The sequence below is a fragment of the Alligator mississippiensis genome, chromosome 7 (genome assembly GCF_030867095.1).
Source record: "Alligator mississippiensis isolate rAllMis1 chromosome 7, rAllMis1, whole genome shotgun sequence".
Classification (NCBI taxonomy): Eukaryota; Metazoa; Chordata; order Crocodylia; family Alligatoridae; genus Alligator; species Alligator mississippiensis.
In genome coordinates, this window is record NC_081830.1 from 53,762,922 (window position 1) to 53,779,555 (window position 16,634).

Sequence of the window (16,634 nt, forward strand, 5' to 3'; positions counted from 1 at the left end):
GAATAGTATACATATTAATTAAGTTAGTCATGTCTTTGTCACTAGGAACATATCATTCTTTTCAATTCATGCTAATAAAATACTTATACCACGTTGCATGATCATGAATACTTGTTCTCCATATCTGTGAGGTATGAAGAAGTTATTCTTTCCAAAAAACATATGGTATTTGGTTACACAGTTAAAAATAAGTATGGACTTCTCTGAAAAATTGTATGTATCAGGATTTCAGTAATCCATGCTAGATATTCTCATTGGGTGCATCTACACATGCATTTTACTGTGGAGTTGACTAATTATCTCTGCAGTAAAGCATCACTGTCTACACATGGGCTAGTATTAGCGCACAGTAAATTAATTAACTCTGCTGTAGGATAGCACTGCCAAGGACAGTACTATCTTACAGCAGAGTAATTGCGCGTGCTGAAATGTATGTGTAGATGGGGATAGGGGCAGCCTGGCACATAGCCTTGCACTTTAGTACCCTTGTGCCCCAGCCAGCCCCTCCACTGCCCAACACTGCCACACAGAGCCCAGGGCTGAACTCCCCTCTGCCAACCCCTAGGCTGCTCCGCCCCAGCACAAACTGCTAAAGTCCTAGGCGCATGTGCTGATGTTGCGCCTGGGAGCTGCTGACTCTAATATAAACTGTGCAGGAGTTTATTACATCACCTTAATGGCATATGCACCCACTGATGCCCAAACTAGGCGCTAGAAAGAGGGTAATACCAGCAGAAGGGGGGCAAAGTTAAATAGCAAGAAAAATTACCAGTTCTCCAGCTCTGCACCTCTCTTCAACTTCTCATGTGAAACAGAAACAAACCCAAGCCATTTTCATGAATAGTGGGATCAGCCTATGTATACATCACCACATGCATAGACTTTAGGCTGTGGCAAAGTGGGGTCCCTGACTAGCCACAGAGCTAGTTGCCCACCTGCCTCTGGAAACGCTGCCTGCCTGTCTTTCCTGCCATGCCTTGTTGTAATTAAGTTGTTAATTAAGACAGGAGGCTGCCCATTTTACACCCCGATATTGAGGGGGGCTATCCACAGCTCTGTTCCACCCCTACACCAGGGCCCAAGCCTCGCAGATGGCATCTCAGGCAGTTGGCTCAACCGTCCCCTTTGCCCATTAGCTGTGGCCCCAATCATGGACCTTTGGCTTCTGTATAAGCCCTGGCTCCGTCTCAGGCCAGTCAGGACCCTGAGCTTCTTTGCTCATCATGGGTGTCCCTCACGGTGGGCCCCTGGCCCTTTTGACCCTTCTGGTCCTGGCCCCAGCATTGACCAGTCGAGTCCCTTGGTTGGGTTTATGCCTCCTGCCTACACTTAGGGATTGGGGTCCCCCATTCCCAGCTCAGGTGCTTCTAGAAGCATGCCTGGCCCTGTGGGCTCACTCCCCCAGCAGGCTCAGGCACTTCCTGAAGCTTACCTGGCCTACCCTGCTCTGATGGTAAATGACCCACCCGAAGATGAGGGCTAGGGTTAAGGCGCCCCTACTTGCCTTTCACCAGGGGGATAACCGGCCTGGCATTTCCTGGGGGCTCCTGCACCACTGAGAGCCCCACCAGGGCACCCACTCCCAGCAGGGTGCAGTTTTAGGCCATGCCCAGGACCAGGAGCCTCCAAACCATCCCCTACAGCTCCTGCCCTTACCTCCAGGATGTTGTATGCAGCCTTGTAGCCAGGTGATGTTACTGCTTTGGCCTGCCAGCAGCAAACTGCTCTGTTTATATAGGCAGCCAGTGATCTAAAATGGTCACAAATGGTCACACAGCCAGGGATCTAAAATCTACAATCAATCACTTGCTGGCTGCTTGGCTCAGCCCTTAAAGTGGCAAGCACCAACAGTGCCCTGCCACATAGGCATATGGATATCAAATTTACATTTAAGTTAGATAAAAGCATTGCCAAGCTGGAACATATGTAAATTGGCACAAGGTCAGGCCAAAACAAAAATTTATTGAAAAAACTTCCCAAGCTACCCAAAAAAAAAACGTTAAATATTCTCTAACTGTGCTGTGAAGTATTTAGTGGGCACATCTACACTAGAAGCTATGGTGACGTAGCATCAGTGGGCATGAACCATGATGCTGTTGCTACTGCACATTAGGGTCAGAAATGACCTGTGTGGTGCTAGGACTGCACAGTACTGGCAGTTACTGTGCAGTCATTTAGTACTTGCCTTATCACTTAGTAACAACTGTGCAGGTGGGCGCATGTGTAGACATGCCTGCTGATTAAGTAATGTTCAGACCAACTCACCAACATGGGAAAAAAAATTAAAGTGAAAACAATCTTGTTCATTAGCCACAAAGTTTCCAGTGAATTGGGGTTGGAAAGAAGAATTAACAATGACTGCAAGCCTTACCCTCTTGAGGTTGAAAAGCAGGATGGTTCTCTTTGCCAAGGCATTCCAGTAACAGCCTTGATAATGTTAATGACAAAATGTGCTATGTGCTAGGGAAGGGGAAGAAATTATCTTAGACTATTAAAATGTATACATTTCAGGGAGATTCCAGCAATAACTGTTTGGATATTGTTCATGTTCATGAGACATATACTGAGTGGCCAGTTTAAAGGAAATATGTTGAAACTGTTGCCATTTTGTCATTTTACAGGTTCTAAAGGATTACCTGGTTTGCCAGGATTTCATGGAAAACAAGGGTTACCAGGAGCTCCAGGAGAGAGAGGGGATATCGGCATGCCAGGTAATTCTCCTTGAAACAGTGTTACAAGCTCATATATTATTAGAGAGGTACTTGCACATGTCTGTACAGTTACTGTAGGCATAATCCTGTAACACTGCTCCGACAAGTAACCGTTATTCCCTCAACTACCCATTGACTTTTCTGCAGTAAGAGTTGCAGGATTGAGCTCAACACCTATAATTGCGGAACATGGTCATGATTCAGTTAATGCTACAGATGTGGACAGCGTGTCCTTTGGTAATCTGTTTACTGAATAATAATTTAACTCTCATATTTTTGCTGAATAAAACATGCTCTCTCACACACTTGTAATTGATTTTAATATGCATTTAATAGATACTATTATTTCTTTGTCATCATATTAAAATGAGATTGATCAACTTGAAACAAAATTCAAATCTGATTAAGTAACAAAACTGTCTGATAGATGTACAGAGCCCATGATAAAAATCACTACTGCAGCAGAAATAGAAACCAGCTAAGATGAAGCAATTGCTTTTTTTTTTCCTATTAACTCATGGGTTTTTTGAGTGAGAAGGAAAGCATATGTCTCTGCATGTGTGGGAGCCACCAGACGAAATCCACAGCTGTCCCAGACAGGTGCCAGAAACAGCCAGATTGTACATGTTCCCTGTCCCATGCTCCAGTTCATAGAAAATGCAAGGCTAAAATTGGGCTGTTCTACTACTACAATATGTGACACCAGGACTCTTACCTGGATGTACAGATGCAGGACAGCCATGTGCTTATAAGTTTGTCTGTCTGTTTCTTTCTCTCTCTCTCTCTAATAGCTTTTCCCAAATCACTTTCTTAAGTCCAACAGAACTCAAATAGGAAAAATAAAACTATCTGAGGAAGAGCCCAGATTTAGCAAAAGAGTCCTGGTGACTTGGCATATGTGGAAAAGGAGGCCAGTTAGAAAACTAGCACTCAGGTTTCTGTGAACTCCAGCTAGCGGATCTAGGGGTAACACTAATGTATAGATGTGTGCATGTAACATGCACACAATATGTCATGTATAACTATAACGAATAATTTATTCCATGCAGAATACAGTGATCAACCTGAGAAAAAAAATGTGAACATGCTAGAAAAGTGAGCTTGAACACTCAGATTTAGCCCACCTCACGTACTTATGCCTAGACATATTGTTATATATTACTTGCCAAATTCTACAGCCACTTTACCACTTTAGATCAAATTCCATAAAAACTGTTTTGCATTATGGGCTAAATGTATTACCTGACCTCTAAAGTCTCAGTATCTAATTAGCTCAGTATCTAATTATTTTCTTGAAATTAACTGGAAGGTCAGATGATACAGTTTAGCCATCTGACTACCTGGCACTAGTTGCATATTGTAGTGATATGCAGTGTGATGTAGTATTGTACATACTACAGTAGTGACTGCTATTACTTGTGCAACTGCAATAAAGTGTGGGCACTAAGTAGCACCCATAAAAGTAAAGACCATTTAAAAAATATTGATGATCATATCAACCTACATCACATAATAGACACAAACTTCATAGCAAAATGCTGGAGAAATGCCAGGATCTAGGAAATTTTAATTTTGGATCATCTCAAATTGAAAGGTTTCATGTTTGTGATGACAGATTGATGCAAGATTTATGCCAGGTATATTTTCATTATACTTGTATTCTTAAAGTGTTAGGTAAATGTCTTGAGTTGCTGACATTAAAGACAGGCACGTGCTTAGGTGAACTGAGATTGCAGATAGTAAATGTAATAAGCCTACTGTAGATTGTAACCTATGCTGTCTTAAATTTACTATTTTCCTTTTTTTACCTGTGACCTTCTCTTTGACCGAACAAATTATTTTCTTATAATAAATTGTTATCTTTAATAAAGTGTTAATTATTACACATGTAGTCCATAAAGCAAGAAATACTTAGTATGATGTATAAATGGGACACATTCAAACATGATAGTGATATTTGCCTTAAACCAGGTTCAAAGGGAGAGAGTGGATCTCCAGGTTCTCCTGGACCAAAAGGTTTCATAGGCCTGCCGGGCATTGATGGTGTTCTTGGTGATAAAGGAGAACCAAGTTATCCTGAATTTGGGCCTCCAGGAAGACCAGGACCCAAGGTACAGTCTGAAGATGGTGGATGAAATAGTATACTATGAAGTGCAAACAAGGAGTGAAATAGTATAGAAAAAATCCATATACGCACACCAGAGAAATAAGATCTATTTAAAGTTGATCTTCACTACATCAAGCAGCTCCAGGGGCGTAGTTGGGCTGGCTGAGCAGTCAGGGGAGCTGTGTTCAGGTTGTAGTCTCTCCAGAAGATTGGGTTCAAATTCAGCTTCTGAGCACAAAGTACCTTCTCTCTTCCTGCATGGGGATTGGGCCAGGTGACTTTTGCAGTCTCTTCCAATTCTATGATTCTGTTTTTGACAAGTCAGTAATGACCCAAAATAACTTTGTCAGGGAGCCAGGTTGTGTTTTTTAATATAAAATAAGTTTATGCTTTTTAAACAGGGTAACTAATCAGAAAAGTACTTTAATTCCATGCCACATGTTCAGGTTAATGAGCATTTGAAAACTGCTTCTAAAAGTACAAATTAATTGCAATGTGCTATATTTACTGGATGAGATAGTTTATAATGTCCGGATCAGTTTATTTATTGCATTACAACTCTCACAACCCATCTAATCTGTCTGTTTGGTTTCTCTGATATCTGGGCATTTACTATACAATGGTATAAATTAGCCTTGGACCTGTAAGTGCGAGTGCATATGAATTGTTAGATTGGATCAACTGCCCACTTGCTTCATAACCTTTTTTCCTGGCATTGACCTAAACAAAATTGTCGTGGAAACACACACAAAGTACTTTTGGGTCAGGTCAGCAGAAGCTTTTATTTAAAAGAAACTATAGCTGTAGGGGGAGTTCCAAAGTGACATGGATTTCCCAAGCACTTGGAAGGGGTCCCCCCCCAAGAGCAAAATCAGGAGGCTTATATACTTTTTAACAGTCGCTTACAACTCACGTGATCATATAGTGAAATTAGCATGAAAAGCGGCTATAATATTACTTCATTATTTCTTTGCTGTAATCAGGATGGGAATTATGGGGGAGGTAGGGTTAGTTCACAAACCTTCTTCTTGCACCTGGAAATCTACTTTGTACATACTTTTTTTTTTACCTTCAAGGCCGCGGTGAGCGAAGCAGTTGCAGAAGAGTTATAAAGAACAAACACTTGCCCTTATCTGTTCTACTGTACAGAGCCAGCAATTCTACACAAAGCGGTTATGTCATCTTATAACTAAAATAATCAAAGTTTAAGGCATATATTTTTTCTGATTCCACAGGGATTGGGCCAGGTGACTTTTGCAGTCTCTTCCAATTCTATGATTCTGTTTTTGACAAGTCAGTAATGACCCAAAATAACTTTGTCAGGGAGCCAGGTTGTGTTTTTTAATATAAAATAAGCTTATGCTTTTTAAACAGGGTAACTAATCAGAAAAGTACTTTAATTCCATGCCACATGTTCAGGTTAATGAGCATTTGAAAACTGCTTCTAAAAGTACAAATTAATTGCAATGTGCTATATTTACTGGATGAGATAGTTTATAATGTCCGGATCAGTTTATTTATTGCATTACAACTCTCACAACCCATCTAATCTGTCTGTTTGGTTTCTCTGATATCTGGGCATTTACTATACAATGGTATAAATTAGCCTTGGACCTGTAAGTGCGAGTGCATATGAATTGTTAGATTGGATCAACTGCCCACTTGCTTCATAACCTTTTTTCCTTGCATTGACCTAAACAAGATGAGTTTTAGTTTATTCCAACCCCACAGAAGGTGATGAAGTTAATTTCAGGAGCAGTTTTATCACCACAAATGAAGAGAGTGATGTATGCATGATGCCAGCGAAACTGTGTGTGGGGGAGAAGGAGGAGCAAAGATTTAGGGGACTGATTTGGAAGGTATTTAATATACCTTAGATGGGTGTTTGAAAAAACTAAGGACTATGAAGTAGTCAATGATCCATTATGTGATAGTATAAGAAAGGTGTTTTACATACCTCTTTCAATTTACTTTCTGTCTGCAAACCATTGCACAATAAATAACTACAATGTGTTTGTACCAAATTTAAAATGGCATGTAATATTAATGCTATATAATCCAGCATGCAATTTAACATAATGAAATCTGCTTCCCATAGTGCATGTGGCTGCTCTTTTTCAGGGTGGCCCAGGTTTCCCAGGGATACCAGGAACAAAAGGTAAAAGAGGATTGCAAGGACAGCCAGGCCCTGTAGGAGACCCTGGGCTACCTGGAAGCAAAGGGGATTTTGGAGAACCAGGAACTCCAGGTATGTTTGGGTTCAGTGAAAGGGTGAGATTGTATATGCTTTCATCAAATAAGACTATCTGAATCATCCAATTGAAAGACTTGGAACAGGTTTTCAGATAGTATAATTTGGCAAATCTCTATTGCTGTCAAAGCAGCCATGCCAATTTATGTCAGTAGAAGACCTGGTCTGATTTGGGTTCAAAGTAAGAGTAACAGTAGGTCTAGCAAATGGTTGATTGTAGCTCTAGTCCAAAACAGAATTCATTGTAACTAAGCTTTTTCATCTTTCTCTCCCAAACTCTTTCATTGACAGGACTACCTGGACATGCTGGAGAGCCTGGCGCTAAGGGATACAAAGGGAAACCAGGAGAGAGAGGAACTGGAGGCCTTCCAGGTGTGATTTGTATCCTCTCTCTCCCTTGTTTCCCGGTTCTCTGAATTCTGGCTTTTGTTTCTCTCACTTATATGAGACAGTTGAATTTTTTCCCTTCTTTTGGAGTGTTTTGGAATGTATGTATTTTTGTAGTTGAAGTCTCTGTGTTCCTGAATATATGAGGTTCTGCTTTCTTCCTCCAAGGGGAAAAATAGCTTTTTCCTCATTCCAATGTAAGTCTAGCAACACAATTCAGTCCCAGCTTGAGCATTATTTTGGATTTGTTGTTGTTGTGTTTTGTTTTTCAAATAATCAGTGTACTAGAGATAAAAGAAAAGCATAATATCTTCATAAATGATAAGAAAAGACTGCTTTACCAAAATATCAGAGACATCCAAGGTAGATGCAAAAAGCAAAGATCTGGCCAGAGATAAGAAGCAATCAGAGAAAAGATGGGAGAAAAAGACAAGATAGTTCATTGTTAACGTAACAAAGAAGCACTGGATATTTTAGAGTAAACATAAGGAGAGACATGTGAGTAAATAATGAGAGAGATTTAAGTTCATAGGGCACGTTTTTGGATGTGAAAACAGCAGGGTAAATAGTCTTTATTAGGAAAATTAGGATAAAATATTGCCATAGCAGATCCTGATCTGAGTTAGTGGGGTAGCTCTACCGCAACAAAATTAACTCTGGATTTATAACAGTATAGTAGAGATCAGAGCCTATTCCCTGGCTCAGTAATGTTCCACAGTGCAACAGGAAGGTTGTTATGCCCTTGTGGATATAAATCCCATTGAAGGACTAAGTCCTCAGATTTCTCTGAAAGCAGAAGGAAGTACCTACTATAATAATGTGCTTCTTCTATTCCTGGTTCCCAAACATGTGATTGGGTCAGTGAATTCAAAGCTTGCGAACACATTTGACTTTTTGAAGTAGCAGCATTATATTTCAAATAAGTAAAAATTAAAATGACTGGATTGTGCTTTACAATTCAGGTGCAGTAGGATCCCCTGGAGCCGATGGACCTGTTGGTGAAAGGGGCAGCCAAGGACATGATGGTTTCCCTGGCTCTCCAGGGGAAAAGGGAGAATTAGGTACTGCACCAAAACAATTTTTTTACCTATGGTTTATCTACTTGACTTCCTTTTCTCATCTTCAGCTGCAGGGATTTTCCTGCTTTATTCCTCAGTTCCTTAGGTGGATTTCCTCATGTGAATATCTGACAATAGAAGCAAACTTTAACATTGTAAGAGATGCCTAAATTATCCCTGTAAAATAAGCCTCCATTCTGAACACAGCTGGTCTAAACTAATAAAGATTTTTGGAGATACTTAAAACAGGGAGGCTTGAATTGAACAAACAGATGGTAGCTAGAAAAATATAAACTTGAGCTTGCAATGGCAAGTTAAGGGCTATTAAGCTGGACAAATATATTTTATCTGCTTTAAAGGGGAATGGGGAGCTGCTGCTTGGGAGTACATACCAGTTGTTTCCATGCAACTGTTATGTCTAAACTGGGGGTGCAAATTCACGCAACTTCCTAGGCCAGATCTGAACTGTGTGAGTCTTCTCACAGGCCAGATCTAGATGTGGTAGTAGCAATAGCAGCAGGGCCTACAGCAGTGGCCCACGGTGGTGGTAGCAGTGACCCACTGTGACCCACAACAGAGCCCACAGTGGTGGGCCAATAATAAAAGAGGCAGCAGGCTAAGAGGCAGCAGGGCAACCAAAACTATAGCATCAGAGCTCTCACTCACAGTCTTCTTGCTGATGGCTGTGTCCAACAGGATCTTGTAGCCCCAGATTCTGTGTTGGGCCACATGTCCAGCTAGCTGGGTCCAGACATTCCCTGGCCTTCCATAAGCCCCAGAGGCCAGAAGGAACAGTACCATGAGCTAAATGCAGCCTGATGGTCATTACTTGACACCCCTTGTCTACATGATCCTGTAGTGATACAAGTGAGCTAAATCATCCTTACCTTGATACTTGATGAAGCAGGGTTAAAGTTGTAGGGGTTTTGCTGCTCTTGTATCACTACAGAAACATGGAGACATAATAGGTGCATCATAACAGCTTGTACCAGATCCTTTGCTACCACTATGTTGTTTTATCTGTCTACACTCATCTTAGATATTATTTTTCAGGAGCTCTTGGCCTAGGGGTACCTGGTCCACAAGGTCCTCTTGGTCCTAAAGGTGAGTTTTATTTACATTTGATAGCACCCCTGGTTTTTAAACATAGTGTTATTCTTTTTCCACCACCTGCCCTCTTTTTTACATGGCCGAATTCTGTCCTTGGATGGTTAAATTGGCACTTGAACACTTAAAAGAGCACAAATGATTTTTTAGTGTGATTTGGCTCCATATATTAAGTTGCAGAGCTCTTATTTATAAGTGTCATAATAATGGCAAATCACAGAAACATCTTTGTGCCTCCAGAAAGGTGTGGTCACAGCTTTTACATTGTACCTACTCATTATCCATCAGGGTACAAGAAAGCAGTATAATATCCTTTTCCTTTCATTTAAACTCTTCTATTAAATTTTAATCACCTCCTCCTTATTGTACCTATGTGGAGTCACAGAAGGAGAAAGTACTTTCTGACAAGGACAACAGTCCCTAGTCTCCATGTTTTATGTTCTGCTCCTGATACTGATAGGAACCCAGCAACTTGAGGCATCTGCAGACGAAACGAGGGGCATGTGAGCATGACAATTTAAAGTGGGTTAAATACTTTTGCACCATTTTGTTGGTGTCGGCGTTTGCACACATTGGTGGCGCATTAATTCCAGCCGCTATAGCACATTCGGCTGAGTAATGTGCCTTGAATGACTTTGGGGTGCAGCAAATTAAAACACCTTTGAGGAGTTTTAGTTTGCTGCCCTACAGCTTCAGAGCAAAGCACCAGGCTCCGTGAGCCTCAGGGACTGTGCAGACACTCCGTGCAGGCAGCCTAGCAGTAGCCCGGGAAGGCAGGCTCCACCAGAGGAAAAAAAATAGTGGAGAGCCTAATCTTTTTTGTTACCCTGGAGTGTGCTGGCTGCCTAAGCCAGGTGCCTATGGGTGGGTGCTGCCTGTGGGGGAGGCCACCACTGCCGCGGAGGGAAGCACCAGGCCCTCCCTGCAGTCCAGGGACTGCTCCACCCACTGGCAGCTCACCCTCCCCTCCCTGCCGGCAGAGAGGCAGGTAAGCCCGGGTGTCCATGACATGGGGAGTTTACTTCGCCCTAAATTGAAGCAGTGTTTTTAAAAACCCACCGTTTCAATTTGGGACCCCTGTTTTGTCTACACCTGCCCTTAGATTCATAGATTGTCAGGACAGAAGGTATCTTGGAAGATCGTCGGGTCCAGCCCCCTGCATGAAGCAGGAAAGATAACTAGGGGTCAGTTGACCCCAGCAAGGTGACTGTCTAGTCTTCTCTTGAAGATTTCCAGGGTAGGTGATTGCACCACCTCTGGAGGGAGCTTATCCCACAGTCTGGACACCCACCCTGACTGTGAAGAAGTTTTTCCTAATGTTGAGCCTGAATCAGTCTTCCAAGAGTTTGTGGCCATTACTCCTAGTTTTCCCCTCAGGTGTCCTGGTGAACAGTTGCTCACTGAGCCCTTGATGTACTCTCCTAGTGTAGTGGTAAGTTACCTCAGTTATGAAAAGATCTTCCTCCACATCTAAGCCAAGCATCTCAGAACAGTATTAAGGGCAAAAGTGAATCAGTTCTTGGTATTCTTACTGCCCTTTATCTCTGACTTGATCTCTGACTTGAGGTTACCTTTATCTCTGTCTTGATTTAATTGGTTTGGTAAGTTGCCTCTCCAAAACTGCATTTTGGATCATGGTGCCAAAAAATCCCTGTCTTTCCTCTTGCATCCTGTAACTCCTTTGTCGAGATCTTTCAGTCACAGCAAACTCCTAAGTGTAGTCTCAAGGGAAAAGCAGTGTGTCCTTCACTCTGAGTACTGCCTTCCCAGAGCCATCTTGCCTTGCAAGAAGCAAGGGTGAAGCCCATCTTTTGTAGATAATAAGTGGGCATTTTGTCTGCTGTCATAGTTCTAGAAGTGGTATCTGCCCCCTGAAAGGTATCCCAGGACATATTTGTCATTTTTTTATGTTACACAGGAAGCAAAGGTGGCAGGGGGCTGCCTGGTTTTCCTGGACTTCCAGGTGCTAAAGGTCTAATGGGTGAACAAGGACCAGCTGGACCTTCTGGGTTGAATGGACCCCCAGGACTCCCAGGTGTACCTGGTGAAATAATTACTGGCCAGAAAGGAAATAAAGGTATTGCTGGCATTGATGGAAAACCAGGTGTGTTGCTATCATTTCGTATTTATGTTCAAAGAAGGTCTAATGGCTAGAAAGAGTAGGTTAACATATCTAGAATCAGAGATAAGAGGGACTTACATGGCAGGTGCACTTTATGATTGAACAAGTAGTTGCTTTACCAGTTAATGTTTGTTTGCCATTGTAGAACATCACACACACTCAGTGTGATACAAGTAAAAAATAAAATAATGTAATCGTTCTCAATCCAGAAAGCATGTGTCCATGATCTGCCAAAATCCTCATCCCACCCCTCTATTTAAATCTCATACCCTGTTTTACCTACTCTCCTTATGTCCTGCACCAGTTCAATGGGACACTGTGGGTCTAATTTGAAGATGTGAAGTAAAAGGGTAATGGTGCAGACCTAATAAGGACCATAAAACCTTTACAATTTGTGATGGTATGAAGATGGAAATGACCAAGCTCTAGAGCCCAGACTGAATTAGGAGAGCTGGTTGCTGGGAAAAAAATGTATGTTTTATTTGTTAAATGAGCATATTTCTGCATTGAAAAGAATGCTGGTGTGAACCATCACTGTCCATTGCCTTCACTGATCCATCTTTTTAAGCAGGTCTGCCTGGTATGCCTGGACCTCCTGGCCTCACTATCTACAGAAGAGGAGACGGAGGTGACAGAGGGGCAGATGGTATCCCAGGTACACCAGGACCAGTAGGTGATACTGGTTCTCCAGGTCCAATAGTAAGTGGAATAAAGATACCTTGTTTTTTAATCCCTTTTAAAAATTCAGCGATGGGGAAAATTATACTCCAGTGAAAAAGTTGTGAAGAAAGAATGTAAGGTGGGTGCTTACTGTACTTAAGCTTCTGAGAGCACAGAAACATTTTACCATGAAATTCTAGCAATGCCATTGCCTTTCCAGTTTTAGAGTCCTGCAGTGCAGATCTTGGTAGGTAAGATACATTTCCATGGCTTCATTTTCTGCTTGTTCATTTTCTAACCAGTGGGGATGCTCTTTCCAGTGTGTTCACAACCAGGGCCAGATTTTGTGTCTAGTTAAAGCATGTTCTGCAAAAGGTGGTTCTCATAGTCCCATTTGGACATTCACTCACAGTTTTTGGTTCCGTTCACCTGTAGAAATTAATGGAAATGGTAAAGTCACAGTCCACAACATATTGAATTCAAAATAAAAAGACTTCATATCTTCCACGGGGTGGATACAACTATTATATTTTTTCTTGTTGTCTGACCTGCAGGGAATTAATGGTGTGCCAGGCCACCCAGGTCCTGCAGGTGATGTTGGCTTTCCAGGATTTCCAGGTGTAAAAGGTATTATCCTAATTCTTAGACATAATTTTGTGGACCAAGTGCAGTCACTTATATGTTGTGATCTAGCATAAAGCCAATGTGTGACCTAAAGATAAGGCTGTTATTAGCAAACTGGGCTAGAGCAGGAATAGGATGAAACAGCCAAAGGGTAATTTCACCAGATAATTAGGTCTGATCATATACCGCCTTCTCTAGATTTAATTTTATTGATATAGCCAAAACTAACACCAACGTGGCAAAAAACCTCTGACTCCCTTCCTTCCACTCAACTTTGCAGTAAGTATACTGAAAAATACAAACAAGGCAAGGTAGTCCCTATAGCATATCAGATCTTCCTGTTTGACACTTGTTTAGCAGAACTGCAAGTAAGCTATTTCTATCAACAGAGATTGCACAGAGCTAGTTTAAGGATTTCTTTGACAATTCCCCAGCTTTAGATACTTTATATGTAAAACTATCTGTGTGTGTGGGTGGGTTGTACTGTTAGGCTGGCCACGATCACAACTCTTCAGGGCAGAACTGTCTTTTATTTGATATTTGCACACTTAGTGAGGGACATTGGGCCCTACAGACACGATTATATTTTAAGAAAAAATTAACGCCTATTTATTTTCTGGTACTAAATCAAAATGACCTGGTTGCACATTTCCTCCTGCACTTGCTTATATACTAATTTAGCATCAGGATAACTATTAATTTTAGTGGGATTATTCCTGATTTGTATAAGGATAAGTTAAGTCAGTATCCGGCCAAAAGTCTTCATAACGTGAACTTGATTTTAGTTAGTGAATTAGAACTGATGCACACCAGCCTCACTCGGGTAAAGTTATTTTCAAGGAATATACTACCATAAAATGTTCATATTTAGTACATTGGCACCTGCTTTGTATTTGTTATTGTCTCTGTCAAAATGCCATTTTAGTTTGAAAGATCAGTGTCTAGTAATGGCACTTGTAAGCAGGTTGCTTAGCCTACTGGCTTAAGCAGTCAAGTTTGCTTCCTAAGGAACTCCTCAGCCACTCCACATAGACAAATAAGCAAATAAAAACCAAACCCTGATGCCCTGTCATGGGCACTCAGAGGGAAACCCCTTTGGCTCTGGCCCCCAGTCACAACAGTCTGGCCCCTTGCTGTGGCAAGCTGTTCTGTTCACAGCTGACTCCTTCCCTCCATAGTGCTCCCTCACTTTCCCCTTTCTGCTCCCCTACAGTTGCAGCTATTCAACAGGGCTGACTGCTCCCCTTTAAGGGGACAGACCACCCCAGTACACACTTCCTTACTCAAGAACTGACTGTGGAGACAAAAATTACATTTTTATGGCCAACATAATATAGACAGACAGACATATAAATCATTCAAACTCTGCTTTTTGTAGCATTTCTGCTTTATAGTAGTTTGTAGTCTGTAGTATTGTTGTTTGCTGTCTATAGTTACAGATGTTCAACTGCCTCCCATCTAAAGTATCACTGTGAGACACTTAAGTTATACTCATTTCATCCAGGATAATATTTGCTAGAGTTTAGGTTGTTTTGCAGTGCTGTAACCCAGCCTGTCACCTGTCCACTCAAATTCCAGAGGGCTTTAGAGTTGTTTAAAGCATACAAACATTGTTAAATCTGCTCATACCTACAGCTATGGAAGAACAACCTGGGCTTCATCCCATGTGAAAATAAATGGTCCATAAATTCTGAATGTATAAAATGGTGCAGTTCCAGTAGGGGCAGTCAGGGTCACTGGCAACAGAATATGAAGGTAGTGGGGTTGCAGGTATAACCACTGGAATGATTTGGCCTGCAAACCAATGATGATAATGCGTAGGAGAGAAAGAACGCAGCTCGTGTGTAAGACCATAGGCTAAGTTTACAGGACTGGAAATTAGGAAAAAGGAAACTTTCCTTTTTAATTACTAATATTTGATATGTAAATATTTAAATAATACCCTATGATACAATCAGTTGTAAATGTAGCTCTTTTATTATGGCTGTATGGGCTCTTACACCTGGAGGTTTCTTCATTGAACCTCTAAAATAGAGAGTTATCTTGGCATATGCAACCAAGAAGCCTATCTCTAATCTTCCTTTGTAGGAGAAAAAGGTAACCAAGGACCAGTTGGACCAACAGGTAAACCAGGACCAAGAGGACCAAAGGGCCCACCTGGTAATTATATTCCATCTCATTCTAGCTCTAGCTAACTGTTTTGTCTATATAAAACAACAAGCTCTATGTTATATTGCCACTGGTAGGTCACCCTGGAATGAACAGGAAAAGGATGTGTACACCAGGAGAGAGAGGACCTCCTGGATCACCTGGCAACCCAGGAATACCAGGAGACAAAGGACATCAAGGGGTGCCTGGACTACCAGGTATATTTTACCACTAGACATGAACTTAGGCCATCTGATAAGACTTGGTTTGGTAGCTAATGCATCTGCAGTTCTTTGTAGACACTTTTAACGCCCCTTAAAAATAGTGGGCATTTATAGATATGCTCTGGAAGGCAGGGTGGGGGACGCTTTAAGTAGCACAGCTCTGAGAGCCGCACTAATTAAAGTGCCTGAAGTGTCACATGTATCAGTGTCCCCACTCTGAAAAATGGTGGCAGGGTACTTTAAACCATGAATGTCACATGCCTCCTGAGGCTGGGGGGGGCACAGCAACTGCCCACAGGCAGCAGCAGTGGTCGTGGTGTGGCAGTGGCAAGCAGGGAGCTTCCACAGGCGGCCATGGCAGTGTCAGCGGCAGGAGAAGGGGTTAGGGGTGGGGAATGGTGAGTGCCGACCGGTGATCAGCGACTGCCTGCAGACACTGCTGGCGGTGTTGGCGGAGGGGGGAGGTGGTGAGCGGCGACTGCCCGCAAACACTGCTGGCAGCAGCGGCAGCGGCCAATCTCAGGGGGAGCACCACCAATCTCAGGGGATGCATGTGCACCTGCGTGCACCCCCTACGTGTTGCCAATGCTTTAAACTAAAGCTCATTGAACAAGCTTTAGTTTAAAGCACCTTGCCACCGTTTTTCAGTGTGGGCATGCTGATACATGTGATATTGAGGGTGTGGTAATTACAACACTCCGGCAGACTTGATTAATCAAGTCTGAGTAGCCTCCCTGCACGTGTATAGGAGCCCAATGTTCCTTTCATGAACAACTTAGTATGATAGTAACTGCTTCATTTAGCTGAGTACTAGTGCACTTGGTAGGCAAGCAGTTATTGCAACACAGAGCTATGCAAGAAGAAAGGAAAAATCAATGTTCATGTCAAAATGTTTGAAACATTCTGTTGAACAGATACATGCTCATTAATTTTTGCGCGAATAGTCTGTACTGACAGGAAAAAAAGATCTTGTCAATTTCAGTGAATGGGTTTAGGTTTGTTTGTTTTTTCCTTCCCCCTCACCCCCATTTTACATCAATTCAGTAATTTTGCTCTTTGAAGAAGCCCTGGTTCTTAAGGAGGAGTATGGTCTGCCCAACTGGAAAAAGTCAATAAAGTTAGCCTCTGTCCCACATTCCCTTCTGTCCTGGTCCTTTTCTTTTTCTCTCTCAAGACTCCCCTTCTCATCTCTGATCTTCCTTTCCCAGTCAATGAAGTCTGGAGAAGATCTTCCT

General features: G+C 42.1%; 1 protein-coding gene across 7 annotated transcripts in view; it reads left to right on the top strand.

Moving 5' to 3' along the window:
* COL4A3 (collagen type IV alpha 3 chain) overlaps positions 1–16,634 on the top strand; it is a 112,761-nt gene that overhangs the window by 85,234 nt on the left and 10,893 nt on the right. For 4 of the 7 annotated variants that reach the window (XM_059730955.1, XM_059730957.1, XM_059730960.1 and 1 more), the window contains 11 exons: positions 2,622–2,711; positions 4,683–4,822; positions 6,940–7,066; positions 7,361–7,441; positions 8,419–8,517; positions 9,568–9,618; positions 11,540–11,725; positions 12,312–12,442; positions 12,958–13,030; positions 15,116–15,187; positions 15,274–15,393. In XM_059730955.1, the coding sequence (XP_059586938.1) occupies positions 2,622–2,711; positions 4,683–4,822; positions 6,940–7,066; positions 7,361–7,441; positions 8,419–8,517; positions 9,568–9,618; positions 11,540–11,725; positions 12,312–12,442; positions 12,958–13,030; positions 15,116–15,187; positions 15,274–15,393 (1,170 nt within the window). The remainder of the gene's footprint in view (positions 1–2,621; positions 2,712–4,682; positions 4,823–6,939; positions 7,067–7,360; positions 7,442–8,418; positions 8,518–9,567; positions 9,619–11,539; positions 11,726–12,311; positions 12,443–12,957; positions 13,031–15,115; positions 15,188–15,273; positions 15,394–16,634) is intronic. The other 3 variants (XM_059730958.1, XM_059730956.1, XM_059730959.1) reach the window with 3 other exon arrangements.